We start from the raw sequence: 25,316 nt of genomic DNA, 5'->3' as shown, positions 1-25,316 counted from the left end.
AAATCTTCAATAAAATACTAGCAAACTGAATCCAGTAGCTCATCAAAAAGCTAATCCACTATGATTAGGCTCTATCTCTTAGATATCTCTTAGATGCAAGTTTGGTGCAACATATGTAAATCAATAAATGTGATTCACCACATAAACAGAATTAAAAACAAAACCCACATGATCATCACCATAGACGCAGAAAAAGCTTTTGATAAAATTCAACATCCCTACCTAGGCATCAAAGGAGTATACCTTAAAATAATAAGAGCTATCTATGACAAACCCACAGCCAACTTCATACTGAATGGGCAAAAGTTGGAACCATTCCCTTTGAGAACTGGAACAAGATAAGGATGCCCTTTCTCACCACACCTATTCAACACAGTACTGGAAGTCCTAGCCAGAGCAATCAGGCAAGAGTAAGAAATAAAAGACATCCAAATAGGAAGACAGGAAGTCATACTATCTTTTCACAGACAATATGGTTTTATACCTAGAAAACCCCATAGTCTCGGCCCAAAAGCTACTTTAGTTGATAAATAACTCCAGCAAAATTTCAGGATACAAAATCAATGGCTGAAAATCAGTAGCAATTTTAAACACCAAAAACATTCAAGCTGAGAGACAAATCAAGAATGCAATCCCATTTACAACAGCTCTACAAAAAAATACAATGCCTAGAAATATAGCTAACCAGGGAGGCGAAAGAGCTGTACAACAAGAATTACAAACCACTGCTGAAAGAAATCACTGATGACACAAACAAATGGAAAAACCTCCCATGCTCATGGACAAGAAGAATCAATATTGTTAAAATGGCCATACGCCCAAAGCAATCTATAGATTCAATGCTATTCATATCATACTACCAATGATATTCTTCACAGAATTAGAAAAAAAAAACTGTTGCAAAATATATATGGAACCAAAAAGAGAGCCCAAATAGCCTAGGAAGTTTAAAGCAAAAAGAACAAAGCTGGAGGCATCACATCACCCAAGCTTCAAACTATACTACATGACTACAATTAACCAAAACAGCATGGTAGTGGTACAAAAACAGACACATGGACCAACGGAACAGAATAGAGGACCCAGAAATAAAGCCACACACCCACAACTATCAGATCTTTGACAAAATCCACAAAAACAAACAATGGAGAGAGGACTCCCCATTCAATAAATGGTGTTGAGATAACTGGCTAGCCATATGCAGAAGATTGAAACCAGACCCCTTCCTTTCATTACATACAAAAATCAACTCAAGATGGATTAAAGATTTTAATTTAAAACCTAAAACTATAAAAACCCTAGAAGAAAACCTAGGAAGTACCATTTTGGACACAGACCCTGGCAAAGATTTCACGACAAAGACCCCAAAAGCAATTACAACAAAAACAAAAGTTGACAAATGGGGCCTCATTAAACTAAGGAGCTTCTGCATAACAAAAGAAACTGTCACCTCAGTGAACAGACAACCAGTGGAATGGGAGAAAATGTTTGCAAAGTATGTATCTGACAAAGGTCTAATATTCAGCATCTATAAGAGACTTAAACAAATTTACAAGCAAAAAACAAACAGCCCTGTTAAAGTATGGGCAAAAGACATGAATAGACATTTCTCAAAAGAAGACATACACGTGGCCAACAAGCATATGAACAAATGCTCACCATGGCTAATCATGTTGCAAATCAAAACCAAAATGAGATACCACCTCATGCCAGTCAGAATGGTTATTATTAAAAAGTGAAAACATAATAGATGTTGGTGAGGTTGCAGAGAAAAGAGAAAATTTAGACACTGCTGATTAGAGTATAAGTCAGTTCAGCCAATGTGGAAAGCAGTTTGGAGATCCTCAAAGAATACCATTCAACCCACCAATCTCATTACTGTATATGTACCCAAAGGAATATAAATCATTCTATCACAAAGACAAGTGCATGCATATGTTCATCGCAGCACTATTCACAATAGCAAAAACACGGAACCAACCTAAATGCCCATCAACAGTGGACTGAATAAAGAAAATGTGATATGTATCACGGAATACTATGCAGCCATAAAAAAGAATGAAATCATGTCCTTTGCAGCAACACGGATGCAGCTGGAAACCACTGTCCTTAGCAAACTAACACAGGAACAGAAAACCAAATACTGCATGTTTTCATTGTAAGTAGGAGCTAAACATTGAGTACACATTGAGTACACATGGACACAAAGAAGGGAACCATAGACACTGGAGTTTACTTGAGGGTGGAAGGTGGGAAGAGGGTAAAGATCAAAAAACTACATATCAGGTCCTATGCTTATTACCTGAGTGATGAAATAATCTGTAAGCCAAGCCCCCATGACGTGCAGTTTACCCATGTAACAAAGATGCACATGTACCCTCGAACCCAAAATGCAAATTGGAAAGAAAAAAAGACATTTCCTGCCTAACAGTTTCATTCTAAATTTTCTTCTTCTAAGGGTAAACATTTTTATATTGATGTTATGTACTCCCTATGTCCAAGAATCATCTAGAAATTTTTAAACATGAATTTAAAGGCCACTTAACATTTCAAATCCCTATAAGACAAAAGGACAAGTCAAATAACATTCCTTAACAGAGGTTATTTATTAACTAACTTTGAAGCCCTTCTAAATCTATGGAAACATGTTCCATTATCCAAATTTAGAAATACTCAAAATTGATCTTGAATTTCAGGAGACAAGGTGTCTACAGTTTTCATTGTACCAACTACTCTATGGTTTGACCAAATTTTCTAGAAGACAATCTGACCTCAGTAACAACAGTCAGTGCAAAATAGATTAATAGACCCAAACGTCTCCAACTGTTTTCCAAAAAAGAGAACACACCTGACCTACTGTATGTGCTTCAGAGTTGTGGGGCCTGTTTCAGAGCCACTGCAACATGACAGAAGAAGGATTCGACCCAAAATTTATGCTGGAGAACTCGGGTCCAAAAATGGCAGGAAAAGGGCCAGGAAGCCCTCAAAATCTGGAAGAGGTCTTAGGTAGGTTTTAGATAGCAGATGTAAAACAAGAGATGAAAGCCCAGGGCGTGAAGATGAAGGCAGGCCACTCTGTAGGGAATGGCTGCCTGGGGTCGGGGGGCTGGGTGTGTGAGATCTGTGGGGCCCCAGTAGCTTGCCTACGACCTCTGTATACAAACCTTACTCCCTTCTGGGCTAACAGTGAATAGTTTGAACAAGAAAAGGTTGAATTAAGCTTTTGAATCAAATTATTACTAAAAAAATTAATAATAATAGGCTACAGCATTTTTTGAACGCCAACTAGGAACTCTACATGGAGCTCAGTACTTCAATATGATCTTGGTTCTCACAAGCAGCATGATTAATATTAATAGACTATTCTAAAGATAAGAAAATTGAGGCTCAGAGGTATTGAGTAATTTGTCTAAAAGTTTAGAACAGGAAGTGGCAAAGCTGAGCTCTGAACATGGATCCATCTGATGTGAAAGCCTGTGCTCATAAACATTATGGGAACTACAACCTGTTGGCCTGAGTTGGAAGAGTCCTTCCTGGACTGGTGCACAGATCTCCTCTGAGCACGCCCACTGCAGTGTTCTCACGGTCCTGTGGTATTCATGGCACATGAGAAAGCTTCCAACTTATCCATCTCCCCATTAGGCCGGAGGCTGGATCCACATGCAGTGAGGTCTGGTCAAGCTTGATGATGATAGTCAGACTGCTCATAGAGAGGAGAAGCAAGGTGAGGACCTGTTACATACGGATGAGTGGGAGCAAAATGAACAGGAACATCTGAGGATAAAGTAACAGAGTTGAAAGCATCCAGGTCTTAAAACAGCTCGTAATAGGGCGTTTCCTACTTCAAAAAGGACGGTCAGAGTATCTTGCCCAGTTGATTGTCCCTTTTAGGTCAAAAAGTCTAACGCTTTTCAGAAGGAGTGTTAGGCTGCCCCTCGGGGAAGTCTGGGGAAGGCAAGCATCTGAACTGGCTTCCTTAAGGTTACACCACATGAAGATTCCACTGTTCCTCAACTCCCCACAGTTTAGACTACTCAAGTTGGAGAATCATTGAACATCTTCGAAAACCACAATTCATACAATGTTATAGGACAAGCAAAGTTAATGCAATAATAGTAAGCTCAGCTCCCTCTTGATTTTTTTTTTTTTTAGACAGAGTCTCACTCTGTCACCTAGGCTGGAGTGCAGTGGCATGATCTCGACTTGCTGAAACCTCCACCTCCCAGGTTCAAGCGATTCTCCTGCCTCAGCCTCCCGAGTAGCTGGGATTACAGGTGTGAGCCACCACGCCTGGCTAATTTTTATATTTTTAGTAGAGACAGGGTTTCACCATATTGGCCAGGCTGGTCTCTAACTCCTGGCCTCATGATCCACCTGCCTCAGCCTCCCAAAGTGCTGGGATTACAGGTGTGAGCCACCGTGCCCAGCCCCTCTTGATTTTCAAGAAGATATAAGTAACTACGACAGATTAACATATTCTGCTGAGGACCCAAATAAAAACATGGAGGTTGGAAACTGAGGCAAGAATGCATCCCATAGTTGTAGTCAGAAATCTTTCCTGTTGGCTTCTGTACAAAAATTGCCTCTTTCAATTAATGCCCACAACAATATTTGTTTCGGAATTTTCTTTAATTGTTAGAAAGCAGCAACTTTGTTGGGTTGGTTTTGTTGACATTAGTTTCAGTCACAAATGAAAATTCTTTGTTTTGTTCTCATTGAAAACATATTATATCCCATAGTTTCCAGAACTTTTTTTAAATCAACAGGAAGAAATTTTACAAAATTGTATTCTGACTTACCAATATGAATAAAACCAATGCTACATGTACCTGCACTATTGGATACAGGCCCTAAAGGAAACAGCTGGATAAATTGTCCCCGTTAGTGCTCACATGCTGAAACTGCCTGATACTTATCAATAGGATACTGCAGTATAACAATGAATAGAAGGAGAAGTGAGACAAAATAGCCTTTCCCAGTGTCAAGGTAACTGAATCAATATGCTCAGTTTGGTTCCCCTAATTGCCTAGGTTGGTATGGAGAAAAGAAAAATATATTAGGAGGCAATTAGGGAGAGTGAAATAAACTATGAAGAAGATATACAGAAAAAAAAATTAAGGAAATCAAACACGATGTATAAATAAAATAGCCAAGAAGATAAACATCATATAGTTCTCCTCAAAGAATCATGATTACTCTCATACCCACAATTACATGAGGAGGTGCTAGGTATTGGGTAGTAAAGACACACAAGAATAGTCCCAGTTGATTCCATAAGCTCCTGGAATATATGCTGAGGACTTCAGCAACTTGGGAGTGCTCTAGGTGGTGCACGTATCATCTGGCCACACTCCTTCATATTTCCCAAAGGAAATCCCAAAGGATTGGAAGATTTATGTCCACATAAAAAATTGCACATAGATGTTCATAGCAGCTTTATTTAAAATTGCCAAAACTTGGAAGCAACCAATATGTCCTTAAATCATGCTGGGTGAATAAATAAAGTGTGGTACATCCAGACAATGGAATGTTATTCAGAGCTAAAAAGAAATGAGCTGTGAAGCCATGAAAAGACAAGAAGGAAAGTTAAATGCATATTACTCTAAATGAAAGAGGCCAATGTGAAAAGACCACATACTGTACTATTCCAACTATAAGACATTCTGGAAAATTCAAAACTATGGAGACAGGAAGAAGAACAATGATTTCCAGGGGCTGGGGGAGAAGAAGGGACGAACAAATGGAGCATAGAGGAATTTTAGGGCAGAAGAACTACTCTGTACAATACCACAATGATGGATACACGTCATTACACCTTTGTCCAAACCCGCAGGATGTATGACACCAAGAACCAAGAATGAGCACTAATATAAACTATGGACTCTGGATGACTATAATGCATCAATTTAGATTCATAAATCGTAACAACTGTACCACTGTGAGAGAGGAAGTTAATAATGGGGGAAGCTATGCATGTGTAGGGGTTGGAGTATATGGCAAACCTCTTTACCTTCCTCTCAATTTTGCTGTGAACCTAAAACTATTCTTAAAAACTTAGGACTTAAATAGAGCAATCAGCTGGGAATTAATGAAGCCTGAAGGTTGTATGTGATATCAGCAAAGACAGATGCCTTAACAGAGAGACCAGGGAAAGAGACAGTTAAAGGAAAAAAAAACAAATAGAAAAATGTCAGATATAAATACTACCTTCTTAGTATTTACATAAACTGTAAATGGAATAAACATACCAATTAAAGGGCAGATATGGGCTAAGTGGATTTTTTAAATGTGAGTCGACTGTATGCTGTCTACAAGAGCTTACTGCTGTCACATTAGATTGAAAGACCCAGATAGATTGAAAGAAAAAAGATGGACGAAGACCACACAAACGGTAACAACAACAACAAAAGAGCTGGAGTAACTATGCTAACATCAGACAAAATTAACCTTAAGACAAAAGTTGTTTTTAGGGTCAAAGAAGGACATTTTATAATTATTTCATATAAATGAAATCAATAACAAATTCAGGGAGATAAATCAGCATCTATAGTTGCTAAAATACATTATCTAAACTTTCTAATTTTTTTACAAAAATTACGAGATATGCAAAAAATAAAGGAAAGTGTGACCCCTGCTCTGGGGTAAAAACTGCCAATTGTCACTATCTGTGAGGGGAGCCTGGATGCTGAAGTTAGGGAAGACTTCAGAGCAGAATTTTAAATATGTTCAGAGAATTAAAGAATCATGCTTTTAAAAATGAAAAATGATGACAATGATGCATTAAGTAGAGAATATCATAGGAGATAAAAATTATTTTTAAGACAACAGAATGGAAATTCTGGAATTGAGTAATACAAGTGAAATGAAAAATTTATTAGAGGGACTCAATAGAATATGTGAGATGACATAAAAATTACACATCAAAAATTAAAATAGATCAATAGAAATTATTCAATCTGAAGAACATAGAAGAAAAAAGAAAGAAGAAAAATGAATAAAGTATCAAAACCTATGGGACACAATCAAGCAAACCAACATGTCTGTAATAGGAATCCCAGAAAAGAAAGATAGTAATATTTTTTTAAAAAAAGAGAGAATAATGTATGTGAAAAATAGTAACCAAAAACTATCCAAATACCCAAAATTAATTTCAAAATTAATCTAAAGATCTTAAAAGCTAAAAATTTCAAAAAACACATAAATAGGATAAACACAAAAAGATCCACACCTAGATGCATCATAGTCACACTACTGAAAGACAAAGTAAAGCCTCAAAAGCAGCAACAGAAGAATGACTCAATGTGCACAAGAGGAAAGCAATGATTAACAGCTAATTTCTCATAAGAAGCAATGGAGACCCAAAGTCAGAATGACAGATTTGGACTGGTGAAAGAAAAAAAAAAAAAAAAAACTATCAAGTATTCTTATATAAGTGAAAAAAAAACTGTACTTTAAAAAGACAAAATAAATGCATTCACGGCCGGGCGCAGTGGCTCAAGCCTGTAATCCCAGCACTTTGGGAGGCCGAGACAGGTGGATCACGAGGTCAGGAGATCGAGACCATCCTGGCGAACACGGTGAAACCCCGTCTCTACTAAAAAATACAAAAACCTAGCCGGGCGAGATGGCGGGCACCTGTAATCCCAGTTACTTGGGAGGCTGAGGCAGGAGAATGGCGTAAACCCGGGAGGCGGAGCTTGCAGTGAGCTGAGATCTGGCCACTGCACTCCAGCCCGGGAGACAGAGTGAGACTCCGTCTCAAAAATAAATAAATAAATAAATAAATAAATGCATTCACATATAAACAAAGAGAGAATTTGTTTCCAACAGATTTGCTTTACAAGATATACTAAAGGAAATTCTTCAGGCTGACATCGTGTGGCAACTTAAATCCATACAAAGAAGTAAAGAATTGTAGGAAAGATACATACAAACACACACACACACACACACACACACACACACACCCTGACCCTCAAACAATGTGGGTTTTAGGGGCACCAGCCCCCTACAAAGTTGAAAATCTGTGTATAGATTTTGACTCCCCCAAATCTTAACTACTAATAGCCTACTATTGACTGGGAGTCTTGCCAATAACATAAACAGTCAATTAACACAGATTTCATTTTCTTTTGTTTTGTTTTGAGACACAGTCTTGCTCTGTCATCCAGGCTGGTGTGCAGTGGCACAATCACAACTCGCAGCAGTCTCAACCTCCCAGGTTCAAGTGCTCCTCCCACACCAGCCTCCCACGTAGCTGGGACTACAGGCCTGCACCACTGTGCCAGCTAATTTTTTAATATTTTTATAGAGACAAAGTCTCATTGTGTTACCCAGGCTGGTCCCAAACTCCTGGAACACGTATTTTCTGTTATACATCTTATACACTGTATTCTTACAATAAAGTAAGCTACAGAAAAGAAAATGTTATTAAGACAATCATAAGAAAGAAAAAATACATTTACAGTACTGTATTTATCGATACCATAAGTTTACATCATCTGTTTACAAGGTGAATCATCTGTCAGAAATAGTAGGCAAGTGCAGCTGCAGACCACAATCTATGGGACATATCAAGCAATCCAACTTTCTCCTGTAATGTTACGACTTTTCTCTGCTTCTCCAGCATCACTAGTGGCACTTGCTATGGGTCCCACGTGTCATTCAAGGTTTACAGCATTGCAGTAAACACAAGAAACACATGGGAATTGAGAGACCACGTTTTACTGCAATGGGCAATTTACTGAAGGGATGAACCACTCAGGAGGAGATGATCAGCATCACGTGGCATCTTAAGTAGATCCTCACTCACTGCAAGAGCAACAGGAGGTGGCTGTGAAATTATCTCAGTAGCACAGTATGTACCACAGGTAACTTTACACAGTTATGATTGAATGCTGCATCTTTACATGGGCTTGTATTTCCCTTGGCTGCGAATGGTACCATGTACTATCTGTGTCTGTGTAAGCTTTGATCAATTTCGCTGTTGTATAATAGATTTGTGTATATTTTATAGGAGTAAATAAGATAGACTAGTATCTACAAAAATTTTATGCATTCATGACTTGCCTTTTGTGGTTTTTTGTTTGGTGTGTGTGTGTGTGTGTGTGTGTGTGTGTTTCTGTGTCTCTCCCATGTGCTTATTTTGACCCCTGGCCACTCACAACCCACCATCATTTTTTTTTAAATAACTGGTTCAAAGGACAACTTTTTTTAACTTCTAAGTTCAGGGGTACATGTGCAGGTTTGTTATGTAGGTAGACTCATGTCACAGGAGTTTGTTGTACAGATTATTTTGTCACCCAGGTATTGCACCCATTACTTATGTTTCCTGAACCTCTCCCTCCTCCCATCTTTCATCCTCCAGTAGGCCCCAGTGTCTGTTGTTCCCCTCTTTCGGTCCGTGTGTTCTCATCATTCAGCTCCCACTTATAAGTGAAAACATGTGGTATTTGGTTTTCTGTTCCTGTGTTAGTTTGCTAAAGATAATGGCCTCTGGCTCCACCCATGTTTCCGCAAAAGATATTATCTCATTCTTTTAACGGCTGCAGAGTGTTCCATGGTGCATATGTACCACTTTTCTTTATCCAGTCTACCACTGATGGACATTTAGATCGATTCCATGTCTTCACTATTGTGAATAATGCTGCAATTAACACACATGTGCATATGTCTTTACAGCACAAGAATTTATATTCCTTTTGGTATATACCCAGTAATGGAATTTCCTGAGTCAAATGGCAATTCAGTTTTTAGCTCTTTAAGGAATCACCACACTGCTTTCCACAACGGTTGAATTAATTTACACTCCCACCAGCAGTGTATAAGTGATCCCTTTTCTCTGCAGCTTCATTAGCATGGGTTATTTGTTGAGTCTTTAATAATAGCTATATGACTGGTGTGAGACAGTATAGCATTATAGTTGTGATTCACATTTCTCTAATGGTTGGTGATACTGAGCTTTTATCATATGCTGATTGGCTGCATGTATGTCTTCTTTTGAAAGTGTCTGTTCATGTCCTTTGCTCACTTTTTAATGCAGCTGTTGGTTTTTTTTTTCTTGTAAATTTGCATAAGTTCCTTATAGACACTGGTTCCTATTAGACCTTTGTCAGAGATGCAGAGTTTGCAAAAATTTTTTCCCATTCTGTACGTTGTCTGTTTACTCTGTTGATAGCTCCTTTTGCTGTGCAGAAGCTCTTTAGTTTAATAGGTCCCATTTGTCAATTTTTGCTTTTGTTGCAATTGCTTTTGGCACCTTCGTCATGAAATCTTTGCCCGTGCCTATGTACAGAATGGTACTGCCTAGATTGTCTTCCAGGGTTTTATAGTTTGGGGTTTAGGTTTAAGTCTTTAATCCATCTGGAGTTGATTTTTGTATATGGTGTAAGGAAGGGATCTGATTTCAGTCTTCTGCATGTGGGTAGCCAGTTCTCCCAGCACCATTGATTGAGCAGAGAGTGCCTTCCCCACTGCTTGTTTTGGTCAGCTTCGTCAAAGATCACATGGTCACAGGTGTACGGCCTTATTTCTGGGCTTTCTGTTCTGTTTCATTGGTCTATGTGACATACCTAACTTTGACTTAATTTTTTTCAATATTTCTAAGCTATGCAGTTCATCTGTGACTTTTTTCAAATTGTCACATATCTCCAAAAAAATTTCCCATTTATTGAAAAAGATCTCCATATAAGTGGACCCAATGCAATTCAAATCCACGTTGTTCAAGAGTCAACTGTATGTCTTTTTTATCATTTCCCTTTTTTCTCTTTAACATAAAATACATTGCATAAAATAATTGAAATGATAAAACAATTTTATACGTTAGGCATATGAAGTAGAAGTATAACATATGTGACCATCAAAGCACAAACAAGGGAGGACGAATGGAGCTATACTGGAACACAATGTCTGTATTTTCCACGAAATAAGTTAGTATTAATCCAGTACAGATCGTATTAAACTAAGATGTACAGTTTAACCCTTGGAGCAATCAATAATAAAATAACTCAAAAACACAGTTTTAAAAAAAGAAACAAAGAATTAAAATGTATACAAGAAAATATAATTTAACACAGTAAGAAAGCAGTAAAAGATAAAGAGAGGAAAAAAGATACGAGATATAGTGAAAATAGCAAAGTAGCAGACACAAAGCCAAGCATATGAAAAACTGTATTAAATGTGAGTGGGCTGAACATTTCAGTTAAAATGTAGAAATTGTCAGGCTAGATTTTATCATTTTTAAAATGATAACTCATGCAAACAGTAAATAAAAGTGGGCCAAAGTGGCTATACCAGTATCAGGCAAATAGACCCTAAGACAAAAATATTACCAGAGAAAAAGAGACATTTAGTAATGATAAAGTTCTATTCATTTGGATGATGTAATAATTATAAAAGTATATACACTTAACAACCAATCCTCAAGATACATGAAGCAAAAGCTGACACACTTGAAAGGAAAAATATCCAATCCAACAAAATTGTTGAAGACTGCAATACCCTTTTCTCAATCACTGAAAGAAGAGTTTCACAGAATATCAGAGGTAATGTGCAAGAGAAAAACAGAACTGTTAACAAGCAGGACAAATCTGACACTCATAGAATGCTCCACATAACAGCAGCAGAATACACATCACAAGTAGAATATTCTCCAAGACAGATCAAATGCTAGACCGTAAAACAAGTCTTAAAAAAATTAAAAGGACTGCAATTGTGCAACATATGTCCTGTGACCACAACTGAATTAAATAAGTCAAAAACATAAAGAGACACGGGCAATCCACCAATATTTGGAACCTTCAAAACATACTTTGAAATAACCCATAAGTCAAAAAAAGAAATTATATGGAAAATTAGAAAATATTTCTAGCTTAATGAAAATGAAAGCACATTACATGTTAAACTGAAGAAATGCAGAGAAGTGGTGCTGGGGGAACAGTTTGAGGAGTACTATCTTTCTGTGTTAGTAAATCTTTCTGTTTGAGGAGGACACGAGTTTGTAAATGAAGTCTCAAGATTTAAAAGTATTTTGAGTAATTTTGTAACAACAATTGTAACGGAAACCATACATATTACTGATGTAGTCTTTTCCGTGATAACAGAAATGTACTTAAATATTACACAAAATGAAACAGATCCAGGTCACACTACCTCGTAAACTTGCTGTTATAAGTAATTTAGCTCCAGACTCAACTTACAGCAAATTATATTTTATAGAAAATGAAATTAGAATGAGTTTACAAATCACAAACATAATTCATGAAAAAAAAAATAAGCAGTGCTATCAGAAATCTCTTAGTGGCTAAAGTAAAGCTGGTTAACTTAAAATAGTCCAATTACAACCTCCACTGTTTTCCACTTAGAGAATATGAGGAAAGATTTATAGATGTAGCCTTTCTTCATTCACCAAACAAAATATGAAATACGAAATCAGGTAAAATGCCATATGGCAAAAGTTCTAAAATCTTACCTCCATCAGAACAAAGAGCGCTGCAAAGAACAGAAGCGTTGCCCATTCCACTCTGTGTAGAATTATCTCAAAATCATGAATATCAGCTAAAATTAGCAACCAGATGGCACCCAGAATAGCAATCCATCCTGCAAATAAGTAAATAGACATGGAGATATAGTTCCACTGTTAACATACCACTTCTTTTTTTTATCTTCTGGTTGCCTTTTTCTTTATCAAGAATAATTGTCACACTACAAACTGCATATATTTAAAATGCATATAATTTCTATTTGGATATATGTATACTCATGAAACCAACACTGTAATCAAGATAATGAACATGGCCATTGACCCTAGGAGTTTATTCATGCCTATGCTCCTGTACCTCCTCTAGCTCCTCTTGTCAACCCCCACACTCCCAGTGAGCCGCCTTCTCTTTTCTTTCACTATAGATTGGTTTACATTTTCTATAAATGCAGGTTTTCTGTAAATTACACCATTGTTTTTTGTTGTTGTTGTTTTGGGGGTTTTCTTGAGACACATAGTTTTGCTCTGTCGCCCAGGTTGGGCTGCAGTTCGACTCACTGCAACCTCCACCTCCCGGGCCCAAGCTGGGGAGCCTCAGCCTCCCAAGTAGCTGGGACTACAGGTGCATGCCATCACACCAGTTAATTTTTTGCATTTTTAGTAGAGACAAGGTTCCGCTATGTTGGCCAGGCTGGTATCAAACTCCTGGCCTCAAGTGATCCGCCTACCTCCACCTCCCAAAGTGCTTGGATTACAGGCACACGCCACCACGCCCAGCCAGTTGTATTTTTTTGTCTGACTATTTCTCAATAGACAGATCATCTAGACAAAAACAATCAATATTCAGCATAATCATGTTAAGATCCTTCACTGTTGGCCAGGCGCGGTGGCTCACGCCTGTAATCCCATCACTTTGGCAGGCCCAAGTGGGCAGATCACCTGAGATTGGGAGTTCGAGACCATCTTGACCAACATGGAGAAACCCTGTCTCTACTAAAAACACAAAATTAGCCAGATGTGGTGGCCCATGCCTGTAATCCCAGTTGCTTAGGAGGCTGAGGCAGGAGAATCGCTTGAACATGGGAGGCGGAGGTTGCGGTGAGCTGAGATCGCGCCATTGCTCTCCAGCCTGGGCAATAAGAGTAAAACTCCGTCTCAAAAAAAAAAAAAAAAAAAGATCCTTCACTGTTGGTGTGTGAGTCAGTAGTTCATCCTTTTTTAATGTGCAGTAGTATGCTAGTGTGTGGATATATTACCATGTACATACCATTCACCTACTGATGGACACATGGATTGTTTCCAGTGTCGGCTATTTCAAATAAACATGCTGTGAACATTCATATACAAGTCTTTGTATGTACATATGCTTTCAGTTCCCTTGGCTAATACCTAAGGGATGAGATGGTTGGATATATGATAGGTTAATACTATGCAATGTTATATGAAACATTTATGCTTCAGGAAACTGCAAAACTATTTTCCAAAATAATTTCATAATTTTACAATCCCACCAGCAGTGTATGAGAATTCCAGTTCTTACATCTTCACCAAAACTTGATCAGCCTTTCTGATTTTAGACATTATAATGGATGTGTAGTGGGATCTTACTGTGGTTTCCAGTTGCATTTCTCTCACGATTAATGACATTGAGCATCCTTTTATTTTTATTCTTATTTTTAATTTTTTGAGATGGAATCTCACTCTGTGGCCCAGGCTGGAGCACAGTGCTGCAATCTCGGCTCACTGCAACCTCCGTCTACCAGGTTCAAGCAATGCTCCTGCCTCGGCCTCCCAAGTAGCTGGGATTACAAGTGTGCACCACCCTGCCTAGCTAATTTTTGTATTTTCAGTAGAGATGGGGTTTTACCATGTTGGCCACGCTGGTCATGAACTCCTGCCCTCGAGTGATCCACCCACCTTGGCCTCCCAAAGTACTGGAATTATAGGCATAAGCTACCATGCCTAGCTGACATTCAGCATCTTTTACTTATTTGCCATCCATATATCTTCTTTCATAAAGTTTTTGTTTAAATGCTCTGGTTATTTTTTTCCTTACTGGTTAGAGCAAATGAAACCCAACATAAGTAGAAGAAAAGAAATAATAAAGACTGGAGCAGAAATCAATGAAATAGAAAATGGAAAAAAAATGTTAGAGAAAAGCAAAGATACCAAAACCTGGTTCTTTCAAAAGCTCAGTAAGATCAGTCAACATTTAGCCTATCTGAATAGAACAAGTGAGAAAACAAAATTGCCAATATCAAGAATAAGATCGGTGGCATGACTATAGATTCTATAGATATAAAAATGTGGACTTGTTTTCAATAGCTGCCATAACAAATGATCATAAACATAGTGGCTTGACATTCCCTTTGAAAACTGGCACAAGACAGGGATGCCCTCTCTCACTACTCCTATTCAACATAGTGTTGGAAGTTCTGGCCAGGGCAATCATGCAGGAGAAAGAAATAAAGGGTATTCAATTAGGAAAAGAGGAAGTCAAATTGTCCCTGTTTGCAGATGACATGACTGTATACTTAGAAAACCCCATCGTCTCGGCCCAAAATCTCCTTAAGCTGATAAGGAACTTCCTCAAAGTCTCAGGATACAAAATCAATGTGCAAAAATCACAAGCATTCTTATACACCAATAACAGACGAACAGAGAGCCAAATCACGAGTGAACTCCCATTCACAATTGCTTCAAAGAAAATAAAATACCTAGGAATCCAACTTACAAGGGATGTGAAGGACGTCTTCAAGGAGAATTACAAACCACTGCTCAACGAAATAAAAGAGGACACAAACAAATGGAAGAACATTCTATGCTCATGGATAGGAAGAATCAATATCATGAAAATGGCCATACTGCCCAAGGTAATTTATAGATTCAATGCCATCCCCATCAAGCTACCAATGACTTTCTTCACAGAATTGGAAAAAACTACTTTAAAGTTTATATGGAACCAAAAAAGAACCTGCATTGTCAAGACAATCCTAAGCCAAAAGAACAAAGCTGAAGGCATCACGCTACCTGATTCAAACTATACCACAAGGCTACAGTAACCAAAACAGCATGGTACTGGTACCAAAACAGAGATATAGACCAATGGAACAGAACAGAGCCCTCAGAAATAATACCACACATCTACAGCCATCTGATCTTTGACAAACCTGACTTTGACGAATTGGGGAAAGGATTCCCTATTTAATAAATGGTGCTGAGAAAACCAGCTAGCCATATGTAGAAAGTTGAAACTGGATCCCTTCCTTATACCTTTTACAAAAATTAATTCAAGATGGATTAAAGACTTAAATGCCAGACCTAAAACTATAAAACTCTAGAAGAAAACCTAGGCAATACCATTCAGGACACAGGCATGAGCAAGGACTTCATGTGTAAAACACCAAAAGCAACGGCAACAAAAGCCAAAATTGACAAATGGGATCTAATTAAACTAAAGAGCTTCTGCACAGCAAAAGAAACTCTCATCAGAGTGAACAGGCAACCTACAGAATGGGAGAAAATTTTTGCAATCTACCCATCTGACAAAGGGCTAATATCCAGAATCTCCAAAGAACTTAAACAAATTTACAAGAAAAAAATCAAACCACCCCATCAAAAAGTGGGCAAAGGATATGAACAGACATTGCTCAAAAGAAGACACTTATGCAGCCAACAGACACATGAAAAAATGCTCATCATCACTGGTCATCAGAGAAATGCAAATCCAAACCACAATGAGATACCATTTCACACCAGTTAGAGTGGCGATCATTAAAAAGTCAGGAAACAACAGATGCTGGAGAGGATGTGGAGAAATAAGAATGCTTTTACAATGTTGGTGGGAGTGTAAATTAGTTCAACCATTGTGAAAGACAGTGTGGCGACTCCTCAAGGATCTAGAACTAGAAATACCATTTGACCCAGCCATCCCATTACTGGGTATATACCCAAAGGATTATAAACCATGCTTCTATAAAGACACATGCACATGTATGTTTATTACAGCACTGTTCACAATAGCAAAGACTGGGAACCAACCCAAATGTCCATCAATGATAGACTGGATTCTGGATTAAGAAAATGTGGCACATATACACCATGGAATACTATGCAGCCATAAAAATGGATGAGTTCATGTCCTTTGCAGGGACATGGATGAAGCTGGAAACCATCATTCTGAGCAAACTATCGCCAAGAACAGAAAACCAAACACCGCATGTTCTCACTCACAGGTGGGAATTGAACAATAAGAACACTTGGACACAGGGTGGGGAACACCACACACCCGGGGTGGGGGAGAGGGGAGGGATAGCATTAGGAGATATAACTAATGTAAATGACAAGTTAATGGGTGCAGCACACCAACATGACATATGTATACATACGTAACAAACCTGCACATTGTGCACATGTACCCTAGAACTTAAAGTATAATAAAAAATAAAAAATAGACATAGTGGCTTGAAACAACACATATTTATTATATCATGGTTTTTATAGGTCAGAGGATACTGGTTTACAGCCGAATGTCTGCTTAGAGTCTCATGAAGTCACTGCCACAGTGTTGGCAGGGCTGCGTTCCTGTCTGGAGGCTCTGAGGATGTGTTTCTCTGCTCATTCAGGTGTTGACATAATCCAGTTCCCTGCAGCTGTAAGACTAACGCCCCTGTTTCCTTCCTGGCTGTCACCCAAAAGCTGTGCTGAGCTTCCGGAGGCACCCACATTCCCAGCCTCATGCCTCCATTCCTCCATCTTCAAAGCCAGCAAAGTCCCTCTCACACTTCAAATCTCCCCTGCCTCTTCGCCCATCACAGTTCTCTAACTGGCTCTTCCGTCTTCCACTTTATTTTTAAGGGCCCTTGTGATTACATTGGATCTCCCTGGATAATCCAGAAAAATCTCCCTTTATGAAGGTTTATAATCTAAATCCACCTGCAAAGTTCCTTGGCTATGTAATATAACATATATGGCCATTAACATCAGGAACTAGAGGGTGGACTCCTTTGAGGCAAAGAGGTATGTAGGAATTAATTTGGGAAAAATTAACATTTTAACAATATAGGAGCTTCTGATCTATAAACACAGTATATAGCTCCAATTATTTATGTGTTCTTTCATTTTTCCTAAGAATGTTTTGTATAAATCCCAGCACTCCTTTGTGTAGAAATTAACAAACTGATTCTAAAAATCACATAAGGATGCAAAGGACTAGAATAACCAATACAACTTGTGTAAAAGAAGAACAAAGTTTGAGAATATACATTATCGCACTTCAAGATTTATTACACAGCAACAGCAATAAAAACAGTGTGATATTGCATCAAAATAAATTGATCAATGGAAAATCCAAAAATATACCCATATATTTATGGTGAATTGATTTTTTTGCAAAGATTCAATGGTGGTTTAATACAGAAGGAGAAGTCTTTTCCACATACGGTGCTGGAACAGTTGGATATTCACATGCAAAAGAACTTTTACTTTGATCTGTTCACTAATCATACACAAAATTTAATACACAAAATTTAATACAAACGGATTATAGGCCTAAATGTAAAACATAACTATAAAACTTCTGGAAGAAAATACAGGAAGAAATCTCTGACCCTGAGTTGAAGTTTTTCTTAGATATAACACTAAAAACATAATATATGAAAAGAAAAAAATCATATTAATTGGACTTTATCAAAATTATGAATTCCTGTTTTTCAAAGGGTGCTGTCAAGTAAAAGTAGAGAAAAGCCACAAACTGGGAGAAAATATTTCCAAATCATCTATCTGATAAAAGACTAATATCTAGAATATATATATATTTTTTAATTCTCAAAATTCAGCAAGTAAACAACCCAATTAAAATGAGAAATATTTTAAACGGACACTTCAACAAAGAAGATATAACACTGGCAAATGAGTACATGAAAAGATGGTCAAATATCACTAGCCATTAGGGAAACGTGGAGTAAAACCACAATGACATTTCACCATCTACCTTCGAATGTGTAAAATCGAAAACACTGACTAAAGTGAATGTTGACAAGGAGATGAAGGAACAGGAACTTTCAAGCACTGCTGCTGGGAAAATTGTTTAACCATTCCGGAAAACAGCGTGGCAGTTTTTAAAAACGTGATCCACACACCCACCAATATGAACCCACCGTTCCACTTTGAAGTATTTACCCGAGAGAAATTAAAGCATAAGGTAACACAAAGAATTGAACACAATGTTTACTGTAGTCTTAGTCTTGATGGTCAAAAACTGGAAACAATTCAAATATCCATCAACAGGTGAATATATGTCCAAAAAAATGGTGTCATATTCAAACCATGGAATACTACTCAGTAATAACAGGAATGAATTATTGATGTATGCTACCACATGGATGAATCTCATAATAATTATGCTGAATGAAAGAAGCCAGAACAAATATATATATCATTTTTAATATAAAGTTCTAGAAAATGTAAATAGCAGAGTTTGACAAGCTATAGTCCATGGGTCAAATCTGACCCCCTGCTTGTTTCTATAAATATAATTTTATTGAAACACATCCACAGCCATCCATTTACATACTTTCTATGACTGCTTTACCACAACCCAGTCATTTAGTATTTGTGCAGAGAATGTAGGCTAAAAAGCCTCAAGTGTTTTCTATCTCTTCTTTTGTGGAAAAGCTTGCCAACTCTTAATCTACAGTGACAGAAAACAGGTCAGAGACTGCCTGAGGAGCGAAGTGCTGGGAGGTCAGGAGTAAGCGAGTATCAAGAGGCTCAAGGAGCTCTTCAGCGCGGTGACTGAGCCAGGCTCTTCATCAGGACGGAGGTCTGACACTTCGTCTCTAAACACTCTGATTCCAACTCTAAGGTTCACTGGATTTTCTTGGAATATTTTTGCTGTCTCCAGTAAACACTGTATGCAAGATGTGCTTAGGACACTAAAGGTTCAAAGAACTGGGGCATCACCAAATTAGCCAAACAGGTTGTACAAACTGATGTATGCCTGCTCGCAACTAAATATGGATCTGATTGATAGTTATGTGTGTGACTTTCATTATAAGTATTACAGAGCTAGCCATCTCCCACTTTCAAGAGTTAGAGACTAAAGTTAGGGTCCACCAAAAAGATAAAGGAGTTCTCCAAGACCCGAGTGGATCAGGCTAGTTTACAACTAGGAGAAGCAGAATACTATTCAGTTAAAAAAAAAAAAAGTACTAAGATCTCAATTGTTTACATGTTTGAGCGGAGGGGGGAAATCTCTTAAATAAGAAATACTTGGATGAATAAAGTATCCTGTTAAACAATTCTTGACAATTCTATACCTTGCATTTTATTTTATCTATTTATTTATTTATTTTTAATTTTAATTTTTTTGAGATGGAGTTTTGCTCTTGTCACCCAGGCTGGAATGCAGTGGCACAATCTCGGCTCACTGTAACCTCTGCCTCCGGGTTCAACTGATTCTCCTGCCTCAGTCTCCTGAGCAGCTGGGATTATAGGTGCCCACCACCACACCCAGCTAATTTTTTGTATTTTTAGTAGAGACGGGGTTTCATCATGTTGGCCAGGCTGGTCTTGAACTCCTGACCTCAGGTGATCTACCTGCCTCGGCCTCCCAAAGTGCTGGGATTACAGGCATAAGCCACCATGCCCGGCCTGTACCTTGCATTAAAAAAAAAAAAAAAAAAAAATTATCTGTTCTGATTGTTTCAAATTATTTCTACTACTCTTACTCTACCTTCAAGGGCTTAAATATAGAAAACAATGACAGTTATTGAATATGATGTATAGAATTTGAAGACGTATCCAAACTACCCTTTTGTCTCCTACAGTTCCTCCTGCTTTCCAAAGTATACCCACTTCTCTACTTTTGCAAGACCACTGTCTTACAATATCAGGATACACTCCTGATCATCTGGTCCTCACTGGTTGTCCCCTAAATCCAAATTGTTCTATATGCCGCTTTTGGAAACCTGCTCTGTACCTGATTCTGAGCTTAAGGGATATAGATGGGAATGTAAGCAAGGCACCACTTCAAAGGCCTCGTCATCCGGTGGAGAACACATGTATGTAAATAAAGTTATACTTAATGCAATACTGTAGGTAGATGTAAACCACTGGAGAGCACCCAGAAAAAATAACAATATATGGGGACTGAGAGAAGGTTCCACAAAGGAGGCGAACCCTGCTCCCTGGTTCAGGTAGAGAAGAGCAGCATTATTCGCAAACTATTGTGAACGTCTGTTCTAACCTGGCTGGAGGGTAGCTGAGGCACTGAAGCAAAGTATTCATCTGTTTCACCTAAGGCAGAAGAACCCAGGTCAGGAAAATGGCAGGCATTGTTCAAAAGCGCTGCAAGCAAACCACAGGTGCCTGGGGAAAGACAAGCCTATAATAGGCTACTGAGGAACAGGAGCAAAATCTGGGGAGAGTTTCTTTGTGAAACTGGGATATTCAAAAGCAAACATGGGGCACAGCGGGGCGGGGTGGGGGGCGGGGGGGGCAGGCAGAGATACAGAAAGCCACACGTATGTCTAGGGAAAGGCCCACGCTCAGAAAAGACTGGAGAATGCCCAAAACCTTCAGCTTCGCAGTGCAAGCCTGGCTAAGTTTTGAAGGAGGGTTCTAGCACAGAGCCAATCTATAAAACAGGAAGAGGTATTTTTGTGGTGGTGGTTTGTTTGCTTTTAGCTCCTGGAATTCAAATCAATCTCTGTCAAAACACCAGCCGAACACACTGAGCAATCACTAAGGAACAGAGATTCCAGTGACCACACATGACAAGGAATACAGTCTTTCAAAAACAGTTTGGAAATGTCACAAAACAAACAAGACTACTACAGCCTTCAATTATAAAAAGGAATTATAATAACCCTGGGGAAGGGAGTGAAACTGATTTCTAGATTTGCCACAATATAATATTCAAACGTTCAGTGTTCAACCAAAAATAAATCACAAGGCATAGGAAAAAAAAAAAAAAAAAAAAAAAAAGCTAATGGAATAGAATATGGAGCCCAGAAATAAACACACATGCTGATGGTCAAACGATCTTTGGCGAGAATGCCAGGACTACTGAATCACAGTCTCTTTAACAAGCGGTGTGGAGGAGACTGGTATGTGCATGCAAAACAATAAAGCCTTATCTTACAGCATATACAAAAATTGATTCAAACTAGATTAGAGACCTAAAGATAACGTCTAAAACTATAAAACTCCTAAAAGAAAACACGGAGGAAAATATTCAGTCTATTGGACTTGGCGATGATTTCTAGGCTACAACAGCGAGAGTGACAAAAGCAGAAATAAACGAATGTGATTCCATTAAACAGACAGAAGGCAGATTAAGAGATTACCGGGGTGGGCGGGGTGGGGGTGAAATGGAGAGTTAATGATTGTAAGGTTTCTGCTTGGGGTTAATGAAATGTTTTGGAGATAATGGCGATGGTGACTGTCACACCCGTCCGTGTGAAGAGACCACCAAACAGGCTTTGTGTGAGCAATAAAGCTTTTTAATCACCTGGGTGTAGGTGGGCTGAGTCCGAAAAGAGTCAGCGAAGGGAGTTAGGCATGGGGCAGTTTTATAGGACTGGGGTAAGCAGCGGAAAGTTACAGTTAAAGGGGGTTTTCTCTTGTGGGCAGGGGCGGGGTCACCAGGTGCACGGGGGACAGATCACAGGACTCATTGTCCAGATGAAGAACGTCACGAGGTCCATCAATCCATCAGCTGGGACGGGCAGGAGCAAGTCATCATGGAACGTCGTAAGGCTGGTCAATCAGTTAAGATGGGGGCTGTGGCCGTTTCACTTCTTTTGTACTTTCCGGTTGCCTCAGGCCCTCTGGACGTATACGTGTGGCCTTGGGCTCAGAGGCCTGACAGTGATGTAATTAAGGCCACTGAGTAGTACAATTAAAAATGGTTAAAATGACAAATTTTATGTGATATATACACATCACATATGTATCTGATATATATGTATAAAACATATATGTATATATCACATGTGGATACATACATATCTATATACATACACATATCACATACTTTATATGCATACACAATTTTATGTGATATACATGTATCGCACAAGCCTTGCCATTTTAACTGTGTATTTTTAAGCATATGACATACTATTTTTCTTACTACAACAGAAAAATTTTAAAAAGGGTGATGGGGTTGGGAAGGGCATTGTCATTTAACGTGTGAAAGGCAGGCCATGTTTTATATCATGCAAAAATGTTGGGACCCCAGTGTTAGGGAGAAGTCCATGAGATTTCTCAGCAAAGAGGCTGCAGTGGCCTAATTTTTCTGCTTATGTTAGCTTTGTCTCCTAACCAGAATGTGACTTTTCTTTGAATTCTCCGGGGCACCTACCACACAATACAGAAGACAGACAGACACTTGCTTCTCTGGTCATCACATCTGACGGTGACTCCTTCGCCGCTCCTCTAACACAGATCACCACATCTTTCCTTTCAATTCTCAGTAAGAAATAATTGCTCCAGTTTCACTTGTCCTGGATAAAGCTTTTTGACCCCAGAAACGGCATCCCTTGTTTTCTCTGCCATAGAGCAATAAGAAGCTCTCTCTAAAAGTCAGTAAGAACACAAGTTCTTTTCCATGATTCTGGGAGAAATTTCGGTCATGACAAAAAGCCGCAAGGTCCTTTAGGACTCTTTTTGACAGTTCTGCTTTCTCTTATCGATTGTGGAGGCCTGAACTTTCCTCCAGCCAGAACTCCGGCCACAGCACTCATCCATCCAACTCCGGAAAAGGCTGCAGAGTCACGGAGATGTGTCTTGTTAGAAAAGTCCCCTGCAATAGCCTACAACTGAATGAAGACCTTGTCCCTGCAAAACCTCCATTTCCCTCTTACTTTTAATCGCACTGCCTGCAGAGCCAGTGGCACTAATCAGCCTTTTCGGGGCACAAGCCCGTCTGCCTGGTATCACCTGGTCCTGCTCTGAGTCCAGGCCGCACGTCTACACAGCCCAGGTCCCTGTGAGCAACGCTCCAGGCTGCTCGGCTCAGCACCGGCTCCTCAGGGACACCGACAAAGGGTGAGGCAGTGGTTCTTCCACAGTGTGCTGGAAGCAAAAGCCACTGACGGGAACATCACAGTTTCCAGCTTCACCTTCGATTACAAATTCTAACAACGTGTCATTCAGACTCTTTTTCTAAAAATTAAAAATGCAGTTGAGTGGAGATGAATACACATAAAAAGTACCATTTATGTGAGCCGTCTTTATCCCATGGAGCTTCTATCAAACCCTTTCCTCGAGTGCACATTAATCTCTCACCAAGAGCTTTGCCATTTCTCAATGCAAAACATCTGAGATAAGTGGCTCTGTGCTTTCATCTGTGTCTCCAACGGAGTCAAGTTTCCATGCCGAACAAATAGCTAAAGGAGCCTCTTTTCCCTCATTCCTAAAGCCCTGGGCAACATGATTCAAACGAAAGTAGGAAAGGGCTTCCGCCAGTCCCCCAGCCGCCTCCTACGCACAGGCATTTGCTGGGCATCTCTCAGCACCCCAGTCCGGGGGGAAACTGAGGCTCCCGAAGATGGACTAGTTTTCTGCAGGCTGCACAGCTTGCTGGGGTGAAGCCAGGATTCAATCCCCAGTCTGCAAGAATTTCCTTCCACGCTGCCACGCTGCATTCCTCTGATGTGCTCAGGCTTCTGATGGAATGCTTTTGCTAATTATGAACAGATCTGGTTTAGTTATTTCAAATCTCTTGCCACTGTGTGACTGGATTAATATACTGAGAAACATAACTTAATTTTGTTCTATTTGAAACCTTGTCATCTTTTATATAAAAGACATACCGTACATGTTCCTTGCCCTGGACATTGCATAACTGACTTTGAACAAAGGCAATACTGTCCTGATCAATTCAGATGAACTAACTTATGTGCCTTGAGGCACACAGGATGCATCTCCAGAGACTATCTCAACAGTTACTCATCTCATATTCATCCTTCCAAACAGGAAAACCCGCAGATGGACTATGCATACTGTATCCAGTACAAACCACCCTGCCTGCCGCCCTTTCAGGAGGTTATTACCTGAGTACTGGCCATCAACTGCCTGAAACAGACCAAGTGAGATCACAAATAATCAAGCACTTTCTGTTGCACAGGTACACTATGGTTGTCCCTGGGGTAGTTCTAGCTGTCTCACTTACCCAAGAATTCAATCTCCAGGGTGCAAACCCAGTGCTTCCTTGTGGGGAGCCCCCACTCCACAGTTGGGTGGGTGAGTAGTACAGGGCACATGGGATGAGCCAGTTTAGAAAGTCGGAAGGAGCTGAGTGACCAGGGGGTTAAGGTCTATTATGGCACCATGCATCAGGCAGTTGCTATGGGAGCAGAAGGAAGGAGCACCTAACTACTTACTCAGTTATCATATAGACTGCACAGGCTTTCTCTCAAGAGAAAACTCCCATTCTTTCTAGTTTCCCTTTAAAATCCAGCAAAAGAAAGACCATGTTTTATAATCTTTGTGTCTTCCTGCACTGCTTAGCCATCAGCCTGAGCTGTTTGTTCATATCTCATGCAATCATGCACCAGGCACTGCTCTTCAGGCCTCTGCGTGTATTACCTGATTCAATCCTCACAGCAATTGTAAAGCCTCGCTCCAACACTCAGTTGCTTTTATGGGCACCTGCTGTGTGCTGCAGGACACAGGCTTAGAATTAGGAAGACTGAGCTCCAGATCTGCTGTCTCCCTCCTAGACCCAGAAAGTGGCTGTGACTGCCCCAGATACCGGCTGTAGCTGCAACACCAAAGCTCAGAGTGAAGCTAATGGCTTCCATTCAACACCCGGAAGCTTCTGCATGGT

At 39.3% G+C, this 25,316-nt stretch overlaps 1 protein-coding gene across 2 annotated transcripts in view; it reads right to left on the bottom strand.

The window, feature by feature from the left end:
- The window catches only part of OCA2 (OCA2 melanosomal transmembrane protein), a 333,377-nt gene that overhangs the window by 157,558 nt on the left and 150,503 nt on the right, over positions 1-25,316 (bottom strand). Inside the window, exons 18-19 of one of the 2 annotated variants that reach the window (XM_050796134.1) lie at positions 12,470-12,597; positions 3,484-3,700 (exon numbers count right to left, since the gene is read on the bottom strand). In XM_050796134.1, the coding sequence (XP_050652091.1) occupies positions 3,677-3,700; positions 12,470-12,597 (152 nt within the window). In that variant the 3' untranslated portion in view covers positions 3,484-3,676. Of the gene's footprint in view, positions 1-3,483; positions 3,701-12,469; positions 12,598-25,316 lie in introns of those variants that run through there. The other variant, XM_050796132.1, reaches the window with a different exon arrangement.

The sequence above is a fragment of the Macaca thibetana genome, chromosome 7, assembly GCF_024542745.1.
Source record: "Macaca thibetana thibetana isolate TM-01 chromosome 7, ASM2454274v1, whole genome shotgun sequence".
Lineage (NCBI taxonomy): Eukaryota > Metazoa > Chordata > Mammalia > Primates > Cercopithecidae > Macaca > Macaca thibetana.
This window is presented reverse-complemented; position numbering and strand designations above follow the sequence as displayed.